The 19,888-nt window shown below is 53.1% G+C and overlaps 1 protein-coding gene across 1 annotated transcript in view; it reads right to left on the reverse strand.

The window, feature by feature from the left end:
• Positions 1-4,981, reverse strand: part of PKD2L1 (polycystin 2 like 1, transient receptor potential cation channel) — a 34,030-nt gene extending 29,049 nt beyond the window's left edge. Inside the window, exons 1-2 of the mRNA XM_043519139.1 lie at positions 4,342-4,981; positions 1,371-1,718 (exon numbers count right to left, since the gene is read on the reverse strand). Coding sequence (XP_043375074.1) covers positions 1,371-1,665 — 295 coding nt within the window. The 5' untranslated portion in view covers positions 1,666-1,718; positions 4,342-4,981. The remainder of the gene's footprint in view (positions 1-1,370; positions 1,719-4,341) is intronic.
• Positions 4,982-19,888: the final 14,907 nt, after the last annotated feature.

The following is a 19,888-nucleotide window of genomic DNA, read 5'->3' on the forward strand; positions in this document are numbered from 1 at the left end:
ATGATTGATCTCTCGATTTTCAAGCATCACACTGTAATTATGTCACAGCGCCCCGAACAAAGGAGGAGTCCTGTGGGGACTGCAGACCTCATAATAAAACAAAGTAAATAATGCATTAGCCTACCATCCCCTGTAGGCACATTCCTCCTCTCTCAGCCTCTGTTTCCAGTTGTGCTACTGGGCCAAGGGAGATCTAATCCCAGTGCCATTGAGGGATGCTATCAATTGCTCTAGAGACCTAATCCAAATCAAAATCAGTGGGAAGACTCAATGGGTGTTGGATCTTGCTCTAAATGGCAGCCCAGAAATCTTTGATAATATAAAACTATAGACATCAGATGACTTGTCTAGACAAGAACAGGTTAGACAAACACTTGTCAGGGATGCTCTAGACGTACTCAATCCTACCTCAGTGCAGGGAATGGACTAGATGACCTCTTGAGGTCCCGTCCAGCCCTGCATATCCATGATTTACACACCCATATGTTACAGTGAGTACATTTGCACAAGGGTTGTATTAGAAACTGTGATTAGAACACCACAGAATTTACAGTGGGGGGAAAACCTGCTAGGTTATGTTGCCAGTTCATTAGCCACCAGTGCAGGAATTTTCCCTACAATTTAATGCATTCTCCAGCCTGGTATTTAATTTCTCAAGCCATGGGGCTTCACCCCTTCTGTTGGGAGATACTCGGAAATCGACTAGATCTCACTGCCGGGAGCTGACCCAAGATGCAGCCTAAATAAGTGTTTCTAGCTTTTAGCCCCCTTCCTGTTCCATCTGTGCCAGCCTAAACAATTCCTCTCTCCCTATGTGTCCCCCGCCTCAGTTATCTTTTAGCAAAGCCATGTACATATAGCTCTTATGCTCAGTCCCTATAGATTAATCCCCACAGCCCAATAGTGTGGTGGCTTTTCATCTTCCAGTTTTATATACAATATATATAGAAAGTGTTGATATAGGGGTCATGACTGTCCCCTCCAGAATAAAAACATCTAGGGAGGGCATATTGTCTAATTCCTAGAGTCAGGGTTTGGAATCAGGACACCTAGGTTCTATTCTAGGCTGTGACCCCGAGCAATCCCCTTAGCCTTTCTGCACCTCGGTGTCCCCATCTGTAAAATGGGGACAATGGCTACACCTCAGAGATAAGGCAGGGAGCATGAGATCAGGACTCCTGGGTTTTGTCCCTGGAGCTGACACAGATTTATTGCCTGACCTCAGACAGAGCACGTTAGTCTAGGAGTGCTCAGTATGGCTATGTGCAGCTTTCCATGTTACACAGCTGCTCTATGGCTCCCAGCTCTATGACTCTCATGCTCTTCATATGGGTTGATAAACACATTCTACCCAGACCCCAAAGTTTTACCTCGGATGCCTTTGAAGACATAGAAGCAGCACCTGGACAAGGGTTTCTTCTTTACATCCTCCGCCTTTTTCCTCTCTTCTTGGTAGGGAAGGGAGTCCCCCAGCTTCTCAATGTTCTCGTAGGGGTTCTCCAGAATGGTCTTGGGGTTGTAGATGGCTCGGATCTTCAGAGAGGCAGAGGGGGAGCCATTGTAAACAGGATTGTCCCATGCTTTCTTCCCCAGGGTCTCTAGCTCGTGCTCCTCCTGGGTTCGAAAGTGGCTCTCTGCTCTGTTGTTTAACCGGGAGGAGCTCATGGCGGTTCACCAGGGAGTGATGTGCTTTTAATTCACTCGCTGGTGCAAACTGCCTGGAGACAGAAATTCAAAGCTGGAGAAGACGGGTAACTTGAAGGGAACTTGTCAGAGTCAGGGAGCCCCTTTGTCAGGAGAGTCCTGACTGGCTGAGCACTGGATGCGTGTAGGCTCGGTCTCTCTCTCTCTTTTATACTAGCTCATCTGGTGACATGGCTCAGAGAGTGGCACAGCCCATTGTTGGGAATGGCTGTAAATGCTATTCTTCTTGGAGTGCAGCTACAGTCCAGGGGATGCTCTCTGCCTCCCGGCACAGATAACAGCTCTGAATGCCACAGTGGGGAGAGGAGGCTGCTAGGAAACTGAATATTACTGCCGGAGTTGAAGGGAGGGAGGGGATAGGGAATTAATAGGACACCTAAGGCTGCAGGCAGCTGAGACTAGCACCTGGTGCTTGCCCAAGTGTTAAGGGCTGGTATTTAGTGTGCAGGAGGGAGTTTAGATCTTGAATGTGGGACTTCATGGGAGATAGGGACAAGGAAGGAGGGATACATTTTGCAGAAGGAAGGTCACAGAGGGCTGGGTAGCTCCATGGAGCAAGGCAGAGAACAATTACTTTGGAGATCCATGAAGTTTCAAATGTTCAACAAGCTGTCAAATTCGGGTGACTGAGACAAAGCGGACCATGAATGCTGTCTGTAACGGGTGCATAGACAACACAAAGCCCCTTGAGGCAGAAGCATGTCATTACTGAGAGTCACCAGATTGTGAGACTTTCTGGGATAGCACTAAGTCTATTTAACAGAATTCATCGGCAGCTAAATCTTGGAGAAATGCTTGTTGCCAGTTGGAGTGCAATTCTTCTTAGAAACTGTGCATAGCACCAGTAAAATATATATTCACTACCTAAGTCCTAAGCTACATTTGAAAGTTTTATTGACATAAATATATCAGTTACTAATGTGATTATATATATATTACTGAAATAGTTATACTGGTAAAAGTCCTAATGGGGATGCAGTCATATTGGTATAGAGTGACATATACTGGAACAGCTATTCCAGTATGAAGCACATTTATACTGATATTACTGTGCCATGTAAGGGGTTATATTAGATCAGTAGCCCACCTTTCTAGTGTAAAAGCCCTGGCTGAATCATTCCTTAGGTGCAAATCTACTACCTGCAGGTAATATCCACACAAGCAAACAAATGACCTGGTGTCAGACACATTGCAGGAGTCTCCTGTTTAATAAGGCAAATAGCCTCAGACTCTCACAAAGACTAAAGTTGCTCAAAGAGTGCCTAAAAGTGCAGGAATCAATTTATTGGGCAGGCTGTGAAACACTGATGGGCCATTAGCTTGTGATGTTAGAGACATAAAAGCAAATCTGCCCCCTCATGCACGGCAACGTGATGCCACAAGGCATCCTCTCTCACTGCGATGGCGGAACTGCTGACGACGCAACCTAGATGTTTTGATCAAGGGATTCTCCGTATCAAGCGCAGTCTGATTTCTGGCTCGTTACTTCCCCTTTCATTATTTATTTCTGACAAAGCCAGTCAAGTGCTGAGCTCAACTTGGCAGGGAGCATTTCCCTAACACAGGCCAAGCTTCCAAGCACTTGCACTAACCCTCTTGGGGATTCAGGGGTGGGCCAGTCCCCCATGCCATCAGCTGTCCAGCTCCATGGACACATGCTCCTGTTCCAGCTGCATGCCCCCTCCGCAAGGGCCTGAGCACATAGGCAAGGGAACGATTCCAGTGACTGATGGAGTGGCCATGGAATTGGCTTTGACAGGAGTTTGGTCGATCCCCCAGAATAATATACTTAGTAGAAAGAACAGGAGTACATGTGGCACCTTAGAAACTAAGAAATTTATTAGAGCATAAGCTTTCGTGGGCTAGAGCCCACTTCATCAGATGCATGGAATGGAACATATAGTAATAAGATATATATAGACACACAGATAGTCTGTATGGCAACTTCCAACTTATCTGTATGTATATCTATCTATATATCTTACTATATGTTCCATTCTATGCATCTGATGAAGTAGGCTGTAGCCCACAAAAGCTTATGCGCTAATAAATTTGTTAGTCTCTAAGGTGCCACAAGTACTCCTTATCTTTTTGAGGATACAGACTAACACGGCTGCTACTCTGAAACCTGTCATTATACTTAGTAGAGTTGGTTGGAAAACAGAACTTCCATCTGCAGGAAATGCCAACATTTGTTTTCATTCTGAATTAGAACAGAAAGTCAAAGTTTGGACAGTTTTCACAAGACAGAATTCCCCAAAAAATTTTGATTCAGACACACTGAAAAGTTTAATTTTGATAATGTGGAAACATTTTGTTTAAATAACATTGAATCTTTTTGTTTTGATACCATCTACATGTATATTTACATTTCAACATACCATATAAAGATAGCATTAAAATGAATATTCCAGTATAAAATACTGAATATGAGCAGCATAACATAATAGTGTATTACAATTAGTATCATAAGAGTCAAAATGAAATTAAGCAAAGGGATAAAGTCAAAACATTTTTAGCTTATTGAAATGAAATGAGAAAGTCAAAATGATTCTCCAGGAAGAGCTTTGTGTAGCTCGAAAGCTTGTCTCTCTCACCAACCGAGGTTGGTCCAATAAGAGATATTACCTCACCCACCTTGTCTCTCTAATATCCTGGGACTGACATGGCTACAATACTGCCCACAACCATAGAAACATCTGTGTTTTCCAAGCAAGTCAGTGCTTCGTTGGGTGTCCAGGGTCCAAAGGGTTAACACAGTTCATGTCTCCATAGAGATCCCACTAGCTCCACAGTGGAGGGTGGAACTAGCTATTCAGAGTAAGACTGGCCCTGCAGGGATTTTGCAGTGGTGTGCATTGGCATAGAGCCACCAACTGTGCCCCTCCCAGTCCCATGCCCTGGGGTGCAGGGCGTCTCAAAGGAGCTGAGCTCATCAGTGCATAAGAGGTTCCCTTCCCCCAGGAGCTGCAAACTTTCACAACTTCTTCTGCACCCAGACTCTCCCAGTTCCCAGGGAGGTGGGGGAGGCAGGGCTGGATCAGGCCCCATGAGCAGAAGAGATGGCTCTGGTTTAACAATAGGGCTGGGTCCTCAGCATTTGTCTAGCACGGCGCCATGGATGGCAAGGGGAATTTTACCATTGACTTCAGTGGGAGCAGAGTGAGGCCAGCACTTAGCACCCATTCTGACTTTAGCAGCACACAGATGTTGGGGACACCGGGCATGGCCACTAGGTAACTCAAGGGGATGGAAGACCACGAGTGTCGATGAAGCCCCCTCGCTCTAGGCCCAGATGCCCCCCCTTCCCTCTTCTGCCTGGAGATACTCACAGCCTTCAGGCTGAGAAATTTGCAAGAGTGTATTGCAGGCACAGATTGGCTGGAGCAAGATTAGGTCACGCAGGACAGGAATGTTAGATAGTGCTGAACAAACAACTCCATATATGGGGGAATAGATGATAAGAGGAAAAAGGGGAACTGCCCGGTATACCGGATTGGCTATATGGATACTTAGGACAGCTTGCTATTGGATAAGCATGCTAAAGAATGAATGTATAAAATATGTGTAACTGCTTGCACTGGTGTGCAGGATTTGAGATTGTTGTGTTCCTGTACCACTTGAAGCTTCAAATAAACTTTTCTATTTCTCCACCCCGTTGTGATTATTGGGCGACACACACCGGGCAACGGATCCAGCTGTTGCCTGCCTCAGGCATTTTGTGCCAGCAACACAGAGGAGTTTGTTTTCCATAGGTCTTTCCCCCTCTACCCCCCAACCCACTCCCTCTCTAAACCCGGGCCTGGTCATCCTCTCACTCCCACTGAGGTGTAACCCATAGACTTCAGTGCATTTAGTCCTGATATACCCTGGTAGAGCAGGAATCAGCCCCAGTGAACCACTGCCCTGCCTTGCAGACCTGCGCCAATCCTGCCACAATGAGCAGGTGCGTTGGTGCAGAGAGAGAGAGAGACTTTCCGTCCCTCTTGTCCTCTGCTCCAGCAAAGCAGGAATCCAGCCGAGCACTCAAGACACCTCTAGGGATGGGCATCAAACTGGCTGGACTACCACGCCTCAAGGAGCATGGTCTGTCATCCCCTACAGCCAGCACATGCCTCTGCTGCTGCCTTAGGGTAGCAACATGCCTCTGGTAGGTAAGCCTGTGATTCACCCCAGGGCAGCCCCACCTCCAGGGCAGGGCTTTGCCATGCTGTTAGCAAACAGGTACTGGAATATCTTGGAGCTGCTTCCAAAGAAGTGCTCAGTTCAGCAGCGTCCACTAGGCCAGACCCCTGTCAGTGACTGATCTGCGCCCCAGCCCTCTACCCACGCTACCGTTCCTTTCACACAGGCTTTATCATGGCCGGAACATTGTACATGTACGCCAGACCCCGGCGTATCAACTGCAAACATCTGGCAGTTCCCCTCACAATACAGAGAGCGAGTCAGCAATCGGGGCTCTTCTCCCCAGCCCAGCTATCTGGCCAACACAGGAGGATGGCTGAATGTATATTGCCAGCAGGACCACTGAGGTTTAGTGGGAGGAGCCGGCCATTTCTTTCCCCTAATGTGCCATTATTTTTTTACCTTGAAGAGAAAGGTTGGTTTGTTTTTAAGCAGCTGCGTGAATGGACCCCTCCCCTGAGCCACAAGCCCTTGTCTAGCTAATCGTCACATGGTCAGGAAGCATGTGTGTGAGATCTGCAAGTAGCTTTCACTCTATGCAGGAGGCTAAAAACACAAGACTGCTATTTAATGGTCTGTCAGAGACCTGGGCCAGCAGTGTTACTGTAGATTAGAGGCCCTGCCATTGGTGGCTTCTCCATGAGTGCCCTTCTGTGGCAGGCTACAGCAGAACAGGTGTGTCTGCCTCAGTTTCCCCTCCATTCACCCATGAAAGGAGCATAGTCTCACAGCATCCAGTACAACCTCCCACCTTTGGGCACAACTTACTCATCTCCACCAGGACAATAGTTCCCTCAAATCCTTGTAGTAAAACCAGTCTCCAATTCCCACAGTAACCTGAACCACAGCAGTTTCCCATGCCGGGAGGTGGAGGGGTCACTTCCAGGTCACCCATGTGAGCATCTACCAGCACTCTGTTTGACCCTCCTCAGGAGGGCCCAGCCATTCTCTTCCAGCTCCCACCAGGTTCCCCTTTCTCTCCCAGGTCCCCTGTACCACCCTCGTGTCTCTGCCAAGCACGTCTCACCAGCTCTCTGCTACTCCTCTGTCTCCAGTTGCTCCCCTTCTCCTCTGGTCTCAGGCAATTTTCACCCAGCTGCCCTCTCTCTAGCCCAATTGGGGGTGAACAAATTAGTCAAAGGGACTCTGGCCTCTTCCCTCTTAAAGGGCCAGGTGCCACCCTGTGACAAGCCCCCACCAAGATCAGGGCCCCACTGTGTTAGACGCTGGGCAGACCCATAGTGAGAGACAGCGCCTGTCCCCAAGAGCTTCCAATCAATCAGCTGCCCCAACATGTGCAGAATCTCTTCTACAGGCTGCCAGACATGGGATCACAAGAGAGCAGAGACAGGACGCCCACCCGCTTGCAAGGAACTGGGGAATGACCAGAGCTTAGGGCACACACTGGCACTCCTTGCTGCTGCAATCTTTCCCTGGCTGCCTCTCAACCCCTCAGTGCCCTGCTCCGATCATCCCTAGTGCACTCGTGTTCTCCGGCTGCTCGGCCGTTTGCAGTTCTCCAGTGCTGGGAATTTGGCGGCAGTGCCTTAGTGACCTGAGCACGGGCCAAGGAGCCAGGAGCCCGGGCGCTGTCATCCCCCCTCCATGGCCTTGAGCAAATCACTTAATCTTGGGGTTAATGAAAGTCACTCACCTGCCTGCCAGGAGATTCATGGTTTTACAGTGTGTGATAAAAGTTAAAGAGCAGCTTGAGAGGGATGGAGAATTGTGCATGCCAGAAGGAAATGGGGAAATAGGCCTCACTCTCCTTGGCTTAGATACAGGCTGACCTTACCATGAGGCAAACTGAGGTGGCAGCCTCAGGTGCCAGACTGTGGGGGGGGGAGGGGGATGCCACTAGGACCCAGAGTGTAGAAAATTGTGTCTGCTGCTGGTGCATATGTATTGTCTCTGCTCTAGATGCACAGAGAGGGTGGAGTGCTGTGCTGGAGGAAGGAGGGCGCAAGACACATAACAGGCAGGCAGGAGAAAAGGTGAGAGGGAATAACAGAAAGCTGCAGGAGATGTAGGGAGAGAGAGGAGGAGCCTCTTATGTACCTCTCTAGCACCGCCAGGAGCCTGGCCTGATTAACACCAGCTTCTCCGGGAGCTTCCTGTTTCCTGCTGCTTCCCAGAACCCACCTGAGGAGACCAGGCAGTCAATTGCCATAGTAGGAGCCAGTTAGGCCCTTAAGACGCTGATATTTTCCCTCACTCAGGCCCTGCTAACAGCCAGCTCATTTGTCCCCTTTAACTGAGTGTTGAGAGCCACTATAGCTGGCACAGAACAGCAGTCATGAGTGAATGAAGAAAACGCCCTGTAGCGGGGTCGTATTGGAAAACCCGGGAGATGGGTGGGCACAAGCCCGTTCACTTCTAAAGGCCCCTCTCCCAGCCTAGCGGGACGGACCACTGGACCCAGGGACCAAGTAAATGTGGGGGACAACTAATGAAACACAGGGGTCGGAGTGAAGGTCATAGACTCAAAACAAGGATACCGGACGGGGACACCGAGCAGAGAACCCCGGACAGCACCCACTGCTCCTCAAAGGCGTCAAGGGAGTCAGTGGATGCTGCCCAGTGGAACTCTGCCCAGATACGTGAAACTAGGAAGGAGCGGAAATAGACCCCACAGTCGCAGAGCACCCCCGCGTCCAACATCCTCCTCCTGATATTATAGAGGGAAACTTTGGCCAGGGCCAGGGAGAGGTTGACAAGGAGGTCTCGCGATGTCGTAGGGCCACGGATAGGGTGTGCAAAGAGGAATAAGTGCAGGGAGAAGTGCAACCAGAACCTCCACAAGAGGTTCTGGAGGTGCCGGAACAGAGGCTGCAACCTGGCGCATTCAAGATAGGCGTGTACCAGGTTCTCCCTCACGCTGCAAAAGGGGCAGGCCTTGGGTGTAGGGGTGAACAGCGCCAGGTGCATTCCCATGCTCATGGCTCCATGAAGGAACCGCCAACTGATGTCCCCGGTGGGCTGTGGCACCAAGATGGAATAAAGGCTGGCCCACCGAGGCTCCACACCCTCTTTAGGTGGAAGATAGTCCCACCATTGGTGTCAGGGTGGGAAACGAGAGTGAGGAAGTGCAGTATGTGGAGCACGAGTGTGTACAGATGGTTTCTGGGTGCGGTTCGAAACTGGACCAGCTGCAGGGTATGCAGCCGGCTCGAAGTCTGGGAGCGGGGAGGCCGGGGGGGCTAGCGGAACAGGGGCTGAAGAAAAATGTCCAGAGGGCCAGGGGTGAGGGGTGGGCGGTGAGTGCACTCTCGCAGGGCTCGCCAGAGGAAAATGAGAGAATCGGGTGACAAGGCAGCCTTAACCTCCAGGAGTACGTGCCTAGGGGTCGGAAGGGTGGAAAGCCCCATGCGTTGACCGAGCACGCAGGGCGGCACCCAGTCCCCCCGTCATAGTCCCGGAGGTCTCTGACTCCAGTGATTTCTGCCAGGACCAACCTCCGACACACCAAGGGAGACTCCACCACCTGCACATGTAGATCGAGGTTGTGTAGTGGGGCTCCGCGAGGAGGTGCACCCCTTTGGTGGCCAAAGGACCTGGTCGCCGAAAAAAGCTTCCAGGTCTGGAGGAGGTCCTGGTAGAAAACCAGCAGCTCGGAGAGGTCTCTCGGAAGACCTCTCAGATAGAGAAAAAAGCTGCCGGTCATATTGGAGCCCTTGGAGGCAGCGGAGGAAGGCGTGTGCCAAGGTGCTCCACGCCCGACTACCTGCACCGTAAAGGAGCCTCTTCAGGACCTAGAGGCAGAAGACATGGAGCTGGCTGCGCAAGCAAACCAGGCTCTGTCCTCCCTCCTCCAGGGGAAGACTCAGGACCCCTGCAGAGACCCAGTGCAGCCCTGGCCAGAAGAACTCCAGAACCATCCTCTGGAGCCTGGCCAGGATCCTCGGGGCTGGGCTCAGGGTGTTGAGCCGGTGCCAGAGCATGGACAGGACTAACTGGTTCAGCACCAGCGCCCTCCCTTGCAGGGAGAGACACCGGACCAGTCCTGTCCATCTCTGCAGCCGCTCATCCACCCTGGCCTCCAAATCCTGCCAGTTCTCTGGCAGAGAAGGATGCATGGCAGATAAACGTCAAGATAGAGCAGTGGACCCGCACTCCACCGGATGGCTTGAAGCGTGGTTGGGAGGGAGCTCGCCTGCCCCCGTCCCCGACCACCAGGCCAGAGCTCTTGACCCAGTTGACCCTGGCAGAGGAGGCAGCCGAGTAAACAGCCTGGCAGGCCTCCACTGGGCCCTGGACCACGAGGAGCATGTCATCGGCATACGCTGACAGGACGAGCTGCAGCTCCGGCTCCCGAAGCAGCAACCCCATCAACCTCTAGCGGAGGAGACGGAGGAAAGGCTCGATTGCCAGAGCATACAGCTGGCCTGAGAGGGGGCACCCCTGCTGTACGCCCTGCCCGAAACTGACTGGCACGGACAGGGTCCAGTTGAGCCTGACCAGACATTCTGCATCAGTGTACAGCACCTGGAGAAAGCCCACGAACTGGGGCCCGAAGCCAAATACGCGCAGGGTGCCCAGGAGATATCTGTGGTCCACCCTGTTGAACCCCTTCTCCTGGTCCAGGGACAGGAGGGCGAACGACAGACCATCCCTACGCCACAGCTCCAAGAGGTCCGGACCAAATACAAGTTATCAAATATGGTCCGGCCTGGGATGGTGTAGTTCTGGTCGGGATGGACCACATCCGCCAGCCTGGATACCAGCTGCAGCGAGATGGCCTTTGCTATGACCTTGTAGTCTGTGCTGAGGAGGGAGACGGGACGCCAATTCCATAGGTTGCAGAGGTCCCCCTTCTTCGGCAATAAGGTGAGCATGGCTCACCTGCCCGAGAAAGGAAGGACAAGGTCCAGGCTGAAGATGTCCCAGAACACGCGGTAGAACTCCACGGTCAGCCCATCCATGCCTGGAGATTTATTGGTGGGCATGCAGTGAATGGCTTCTGAGAGAGAGAGGCAGCTCCAGCCGGTCTTGGTCGCCCACGCTGACCATCGGGAGTTCGGTCCAGAGCACCCTGCAGGCTTTGGCGTCGGTCGGATCCGGGGAGAAAAGGCTAGCGTAGAAGGCCCTGGCCCTTTCATGCAGCTCCTCTAGATCCATGAGGGGCATACCGCCCTCCACCAGGAGGCAGGTGACGTGCTTTTTAGCTCTCCTCCTTTTCTCCTGGGCATAGAAGAAGCAGGAGCCGCGATTCATCTCCCGAAGGAGACAGATGCGGGATCGAACAAAAGCACCCCGGGCTTGATGGTCCTCCAGGGCTCAGAGCTCCTCCCGCTTCTCCCGGTACGCTGTGCGGAGGGGTGGATCCTTGGGGCCGGAGGCCAGATGTCTCTCTAGCTCTAAGACCTCCAGCTCCAACTGCCCTATCACCACATCCCTTCGCTGGGTGGTACCCCAGGTGTAGTCGTGTCAGAAGAGCCGTGCGCACACCTTCCCCACATCCCACCACTGCCTCGCCAAGGGAAAGGCACGCCGCTGCCCCCGCCAGACCAGTCAGAACTCCCGGAAGGATGCCATGAGGCCCACATCCTCCAGCAAGCTGTTGTTAAAATGCCAATAGGTCTGCCCCGGCCTCTCTGAACTGAGAGAGGCCGTCATGGTCACCAAGTGGTGATCCAAGAACAGGGCCGGCCGGACGCCAGAGACATGGGCTCATGCCAGATGGAAATGCAAAAAATAAATGCGGTCCAACCGGGAGTGGTGCAACCGATCCTCCTTCACCCAGACATGGGTAAAGGTGACATCATTGTCTGGGCGGTGGTCGCGCCAGACATCCACCAGGAAGTGATGGTCCACGATCTCCCTGAGGACACCCGCGGCTGCCTGGGATGTCTCAACTCTTGAGCGGTCCTAGTCCTCAAGGGTGGTGTTGAAGTCCCCGCCCAGGACCAGCCACTCGTGAGGATCCAGGGTGCCGAGGAAGACCGACGTCTGCCGATAGGAATGCACTCATTCTGGGCCCGCGTTCAGGGCATAGACGTTGACCAGGTTTAATATCAGCCCCTCCACACAGGCCCAGACGTGCAGCAAGTGACCTGGCACGACATCGGCTACCCCCAGCACCTCGGGCAGTAGCTCGGGGGAGAACAGGGCGGCCACCACAGCTGAACGAGCACTGAGGTGGCTAAATAAACCTCGTCCCCCCACTTCAGCAGCCAGCTAGTCTCGACGGCTGGAGCCATGTGGGTCTCCTGCAGGAAGATCACAGAGTACCCCCCTCCCGAAGGAAGGAGAGCACCTGGCTCCTGCAGAGACCCACACTACAGCCCCTGGTGTTCAATGTAGCAAAGATGGTGTCCTTCATCGGGAGGGCTGGGGCAAATCCCCATGGGCAGGGTGATCAACAGCCTCCAGTGGGCCCCGCAACAACCCATGTTCAACCCCAAAGGTAATCAGGGAGTTGTGGAACTTATGGACCCGCCGGTAGGTCACGATGCCCTGCCTCCTGGTTCCTCTTTCCTTCCCCAGAAGGGCCTTCATGGCCCAGAGGACACGATGGAAGTCCCCCCAGCATGGGAGGGCGAGCTGCACCTTGCCCTTTGAGCCACGGGTGTCCAGTAGAAAACAGCGCAGCTCTTCCCTCAGCGCAGAGGGGGATGCGGCAGCCAACCCGCTGCCATCCTCCAGTGAAGCCCCTGAAAGATCCTTGCAACCTGCGGAGACAGGCAAGCAAGGAGTGGAGCCCTGGTGTGGTTGCGCCGGGCAGCCCATCCCCATCCCCGGCACGGGAGGGAGCGGAGGAGGGAATAGTGTTGCCCCCATAACATTGGGAAGAGGGGACACAAAAACTGCCCGAGAGTTGTCCGTAGACAGAGGAAATGAGACAACCTCGGGGGTGGCAATAGCATGGGAGGTGGAGGGGAGAGGGGCAATCAGTGCTTTAGGGCAGGAGCAGGGCCAGGAGTGGGATCAGGGCCAGGAACAGGGACTGGAAAAGGAGCAGGAGCTGGATCTAGGGTAGAGATCGAGCAGGGACTGAGGCTAGGGCTGACGTAGGATCAGCGGCGGAAGCAGGAGAAGGGGTAGGGATTTAGACAGGAATGGGGATAGAGCTGGGATTTCGGTCCCCAGTAGCTGAGTTGCGGGGGTGCGGCTCCTCTCGACCAGGGCTCAGGGCAGAAGGGTGGCTTTTGCTGACACCGGACATGGGCGTTACTACGAGCTTGTTGCCCACAGATACAGAGTCAGGCTTGCTGGGGTCTTCAGTGGCACCTCTCTCTGGAGGGGAGGCTAACCGCCCTGTCTTGGTGATAGAGGGTGCGTCCACAGGCTTGGGGCCCGGCCGCTCGGCATCGGCCGCTGCCCCGAGGACCCTCAGCATCCTCAGACGAGATGCCATCCACAGCCGGGCAACCGGGTAGAGCCCCAAAGACTAGAGCGGGAGCGACGGATTGGGGTGAGGGGCAGGAAGCTGGAGGGGGCGGTGGAACTAAGCCGCCACCCAGATCGAGGCCAGCTGGCGGGGGGCCATCCTTTCCCTGGGTAACTGGGGTCAGACCCAGCATCTTGATCTCCTCAAAAATAGACGTAAAATCAGTACCCAGGGCCCCAGAGTGCTCCCCGCCAGAAACCGGGGCAGCAATTGCCCCAGCATTGACAGCGGCGGGGGGCACAAGTGGCACAGAGGCTGGAGGAACCAGTGCAGAGACCTCTTCAGGTGGGGACTGGACAAGGGGGGCAGGATCACCTCCGTGCACTGCCATGGCTTCCATGGCCAGTGCCTCCTGCTGGGCTCCATCCAAGGGCGTGGCGGAAGGTGTAACAGCATCAGCCCCCCACAGCATCTTTTGGGGGCCTCCTCTCCCTCCTTGTTGGAGCGGAGGGATCGAGCCCTTGATTTACAGGCACTGCGCTTCCCCTGGACGACCGCCCAGCCCTCAGAGGCAGAGGTGGAGGGCCAGTCAGCAGGGGCAGGGCCAGGGGCGATTGTTCCAGGGCTTGCGGCAGCAAGGGCGGGACAACGGGGGGAAGGGAAACCTCCCCCTGGGGCAGGCCCTCTCCCTCAGCTGGCAAGGGTCTTGCTGCCCTCTCCTCCATGGGAGGAGGGGCAGCGGCAGCTGGGCTGTCAGGGTCGCCAGCGGTGATAGGGCCAGCGCCTTCCCGGGTTTCAGGGGTCCCCAACGCTCCCCCGGGCTGGGCCAGGGGGCAGTCCCTCCAGACCTGCCCTGGCGGCTGGCAGAGAAAGCACCGGGCCTCCCTCATCGAATAATGGGCCCGGTAATGGACCCCAATAGGGCATCAAGAAGGACCCCTCGAGCGCCACCCGCCGCCGGCAGCACTTGGATCTGCACCTGCCAGCAGAAGGACAGAACGTGGCAGAGGGCGGAGTCCTTGCAGCCAGGCAGGAGAGGGCTGATGATGGAAATGGGCTTCCCCAGGGTGGAGAGGCAGGCAACAGGGCAGTGCTGGGCAGGAAGGGCGGGACGGAGGTCAATACCACCTGTACACCCAAGTCCTCCAGGGGTTCTAGAGGGATGAACATGCACCCCCACCGACAGGCCCTTCTCTACCGCCTCCTGAGCGGCAGCCTCCGACACTAGGAACAATACAACTTTACCATACATCTTGGAGGCCGCCACGATGGCCGTGGGCCCTACCACCCTCGCCAGCGCCGACATGTACATTTCAACGTGGGGCGAGGCAGGCACCAGGAGGCAGCAGACACCGTGCCTCCAGGTCAGCGAGGGGAAGGGACCCTGGCCACCAGGAATGGTACCAGAGGCTGCAGTCAGGGCAGATGGTGCAGTGGCCACGCTGGGGGGGGGGTGGTAGCCACCTGGGCATACACTCTGGGGGCTAGGGATGGAGTGCCCCCAGAGCTGGTGGAAGAAACAGCTAGGGAGGAAGGGGCCGCAGCAGATGTCGGGGCCACAGCAGGGAGGGCAGCCCCACCAACGGGAGGTTTTGTTTTCCGGGTGGGGCCTTTGCTCTTTTTATTCCCCTGGCCCTTTTTGCCAGTAGAAGGGAAAGCAGCAGAGTCTAGGCTAATGGTGGTCGAGAGGGCATCCGCTGGGGTGGGCAGGGGGTGTTGGCAAGGGGGGAACCACGGGGTCAGCAGAGGCAGGAGCAGGAGTAGGAATAGAAACAGGGACAAGGGTTGGGACAGGGTCCTCCTCCATGATGGCAAGAGGAAGCCCTAATATGGAGGTGGGGGCGCGAAGGGCAGCCGCTCCTCCCTGCTTAAGCAATATGCGGGGGAGGAGGGTCCAGTGGGAAAGGCAGGGGAATGTGGGGGACGCTAACCACTCCTCCCCGCTAGGCTGCAGGCAGGGGAGGAGGGCGCCAGCAGGGGTGGAAAAGGAACACAGTTATGGGGCAGGGATACCGGCTCCTCTGGCTGCACAGGGCGGGGGAGGGACTAGAGTTTCATCAGGAGGGCTGTGGGTGGGGGGATCTGAAAAGGACACAAGCGCTTATGGGGTGAGCGTGGGGTGCCCGTATGGAAAGCTGAACCGGGGTGGAGGAGAGGGCAGGGGGAAAAGGGAAAAGCTAGGCAAGTCACAAATGGAAGCTACAAATAAAAGGGCGGGGCAGGCAACCAAACTAAAACCCAAAGTTTGGGGCAGGACAGGTAGCAAACATTGAAGGGCCAGGGTGGGAGAGGCAAAACTAACAGAAGGGGAACTCCTAGGGGAGCAAAGCAAGTAGCGGGCTGGGCAGGCTGCAGAGTGGGGGCAAACTAGCACAGGGGGGCTGGGGGGCACAGCAGGGAGGGGACCCCACCAGCCAAACACAGCTGGGGGGTAGTAAAGTCTAAGGTAAGGAGACACGTGCGCCCACATGTTCTTGTGTAGCTCCGTCTATTGCGCTCACTGCTGCAAACAATCCCAGGTGGTGAAGGGGGGGAACAGCCACGTCAAGGGGCAAAGAGCAGGTCCAGTTGGTATGTGGGGTGGTGGAGGGGGCAGAGATGATGGTGGGGGTGGTGATAAGGGGGGAGCAGAGGCTCCATGCCTCTCCCCCTTGCTCTCCACAGCAGCAATAAAGTCACCCCCCCAGGAGCAAAGATGTCAAAAGTCACTCAGTTTGTGAATAAACCCCCTCCACAATGTCCTTCTGCAGGAGTCCTCTTCTTTCTCCTCCTCGAGGGCAGCAACGGTTCCCACAGCAGCAAGCAGCAATCAGCTGGCCAGGCAGGAGGGACCCATAGATGGTGGCGGGGTCCTGGCTTCTCCCACCAGAGGGAGAAGGGGGGCAGGCTGGCAATGCCCCCCACACTCAGTAACACTCCTAAGAGGGAACTCCAGCCAACAGCAGCCCAAGAAGGGAGAAAGCTCCAACCAGCAGTGAAGCCTAAGCAGACTGACCTTTCCCTCCTAGAGCAGGGTAGCCACCTGCTCCTGTCCTGAAGGGCTTAAACAGCCCAGGAGAGGGCTGTGGCTGGGAGCAAGCAATTCCAGGCTGATTGGGGGAAGAAGGCTCAGCTGTGGCCAAACCCAATCAGGCCTCAGCTGGCCCTTATAAGAGGGCAGTGGGCCAGGAGCAGATAGAGTTTCCTCTAGCTGTGGAGGGAGATGAGTCTGGCTGCTGGGGAATATGCCAGGGTATCCTAGGTAGAACAGGGCTGGGGAAGGCCAGAGGAGCTAGGAGGTTCCAGACTGGAAAAGCCCCAGGCTGCAGGCCTAGCTGACAGACCAAGACTGGGTACTGGGTTGGTACAGGGTAGCCCACGGGTAGGCAGAGGCAACAGGTCCAAACCTGCCTTGCCAGTGCTGATTGGGTTATACACTACAGTCTGCCCTAGTGTGTGGGGGCTAAATGGTGACTGGTAGTAGCCAAAGACTGAGGCAAGGTGGGGCTAGTGGGTGGGGGTTCCCCTGGGAGGGGAGACCCAGATCTGTGAGGGTACTGCCAGGGGGCAGCACCCTAGGGAAAGGGGCACAAGGGTCTGGGAGGGACATGGGGGCCAGCGGCAGTGAGACACCAGCCTGCAAAGGGCGCTCTGGAGGCTGGAAGAGCTAATTCCCTGAGAGACCAGCAGGAGGTGCCGCAGGGGTGAGTCCTGCACCGTGACATGCCCCTCTGGGGCAGAGTTCAGAAAAAGAAAGAAAGTAAAGGAAGCTTTTTTATCTAAGCAGGAAGCTATTCTGAGATACATAGACACAAATGTTCATGGTGAGCCTTCTGGCCCCAGTGAGGATGTGGGTGGTGACAAGATGCCTGATCTTCCAGTTAGTCAGAGTGCAGGTGTCCTGACAGCTACTGCAGCATCCATATCTCCATCTCAAATGGATGTAACCATGCACATTCCTGAAGAAAAGTATAGATCAGAGAAGAGTGTGGTGGAGGCGCAAGAAACAGCTGCTGCTGAGTGTAGTTCCTTAAGTCTAGGTGATCCAGGACTGTTGTCCCACTTGAGCAGTAACCTGAGGGACTTCCTTGTACTGCATGGGCCACAGCAAATGAAAAACTTCATGTTCCCCAAAGACAATGAAAATAGAAGTTTCCATCCAACACGTTACTGGTGTGAAATCCCCAATGGCGACAAAGTGGAGAGGCCATGGCTTATGTACTCAAAAATCCAGAATGCTGCATATTGTTTTTGTTGCAAACCCTTCCAGTCTAATGTTCCAGCCACACTGGGTTCTACAGGAACAAAGGACTGGAAAAATCTGGATAGAAATCTGGCATGCCATGAGAAGGCAGCAAATCACCAGAGAGCATTCCACGGGTGGAAAGACCCTTGAGATGAGACTAAGGTTAAAGGCCACCATAGATGATCAGCATCAAGAGAAGATTGCATCAGAGTCTCTTTACTGGCAATATGTTCTGATAAAGGCTCATTGCCATTGTGAGAATGCTTGCTACCCAAAACCTAGCACTGCGTGGCACTTCAGATCAGCTGTATGTGCCAAACAATGGAAACTTCCTTAAAATTGTGGAGCTGATGGCTGAGTTTCATGCTGTATTCCAGGAGCATCTAAGAAGAGTCACCACTCAAGAAATGTACACACACCACTACCTTGGAAAAACAGTTCAAAATGAGATCATACAGTGACTTGTTACCAGTAAAACAGAAGATTGTGGTAGATCAGAAGTCAGCAAGATATTATTCTGTTCTGGACTGCACACCTGACATCAGCCATATGGAACAAATGACTTTAATGGTGTGTTTTGTAACAGCAACAGAACCTAGTGAAAATGCCCCTGCAATGGTGACTGTCAGAGCATTTTCTAGAATTTATTGACATTGATGACACTACAGGAGCTGGTATGACAAATGTGCTTCTTAAAAAGCTGGAAGATACGGGAACTGCAATAGCTGACATGAGAGGTCAGGGCTACGTTAATGGTGCCAACATGAGAGGAAAGAACAGAGGAGTGCAGACACAGATCCGAGAGTTAACCCCTCGAGCTTTTTTTGTCCCATGCAGTTCTCATTTAACTTGGTGGTCAGTGATGCAGCATCAGCTTCTAGTGAGGCTGCTGAATTTTTTAATGTAATTCAAAGCATCTATGTATTTTTCTCTGCATCAACTCATCGATGGCAAATTTTGAAGCAACATCTGGGAACATCCTCTCTGACACTGAAATCACTGAGTGCCACACGATGGGAAAGTCGAGTGGAGGCGATAAAGCCTATCAAACACCAAATTGGGAAAATAGATGATCCCATAGTTGCCATTATGGAGGATAATGCTATGACAGGAACTGTTCGTGGGAGAACAGTGGCAGAGGGAAATGGAATCACCAGAAACCTACATAACTTCAAATTTCTGTGTGGATTAGTGTTGTGGCATGACATACGGTTTGAAATAAATGTTGTAAGCAAGAGACTCCAAGGTGCTGACCTTGATATATCTGGAGCAATGGAACAACTGGACAAAGCAAAGGGCATACCTACAGTCTTACCAGTCAGATGGGGGATTTCAAAACGTTCAGAAGAGTGCACAGAAGTTGGCAGAGGAACTTCACACTGAAGCTATTTTCCCACCCATTCAAGAATAAAAGAGTCACCGAAGAAGACACTTTGATTCTGAGGCACGGGATAATCCCATAATAGATCCCAAACAACAATTCAAAGTTGAATTCTTTAACCAGGTGCTAGATTGCGCAATACAGTCAGTTGAACGTTTCAATCAGCTCAAGGAACACAGCAGTATATTTGGGATGTTGTATGATATTCCAAAACTCCTCACTATACATGAAGAAGACCTACACCAGCAATGCAGGTCACTAGAGACAGTGTTGACACATGATGACATACGTGATATTGATGCGAGTGATTTAGGTGATGAACTGAAAGCCCTTTCAAGATACACTTCCGCAGGATCAACTCCAAAGGCAGTTCTGGAATATATGTGCACAAATAAGATGACCACCCTCTTTCCAAATGCTTTTGTTGCTCTGCGCATACTTCTAACACTTCCTGTAACAGTTGCCAGTGGAGAATGCAGCTTCTCCAAGCTGAAGTTAATAAAAACACATCTATGGTCCACAATGATACAGGAGATGCTAGTCGGCCTTGCAACCATCTCAATAGAGCATGAGCTGACCCAGGCTGTGGACCTTCAGGAAGCAGTTCAAATCTTTGCAACCAAGAAGTGGAAAGCACCACTTTGATTATTCAAACAGATAAAAATGCCATTGTTTACTATGCAGATAAGAAAAGTTAACTTTCAAACTCCTAAACAGCAAATGTAAGTGTTTAAAATTTTTGGATAAGGCATTTTAAGTTGTTTAGTTCTCCTTTATTGGGGTAGGTAGCAGAGCATTACCATGAGAGGAGTAGAACAGGAAGAAGGCAGAATTGAGACCTTTCAAAGTTTTGGCCCAAACGAGGGGGCATGGGGATGTCATTTGAGCTCCCCACCTCAGATGCCAAAATGTTGTGGGCCAGGCATGCTTAGATAACTGCTGTGCACTAGCCTGAGGAGCCCCCAGAGACTAGAGCTTGACCTTTCCATGCTGGCTGGCTCTGTGGGGTTTCACACATGAAACTCCATGGGTTGCTCCCGCTTCCTGTTGGTTTCTGAGGGCA

Source organism: Dermochelys coriacea, chromosome 7 (genome assembly GCF_009764565.3).
Source record: "Dermochelys coriacea isolate rDerCor1 chromosome 7, rDerCor1.pri.v4, whole genome shotgun sequence".
NCBI classification, from domain to species: domain Eukaryota; kingdom Metazoa; phylum Chordata; order Testudines; family Dermochelyidae; genus Dermochelys; species Dermochelys coriacea.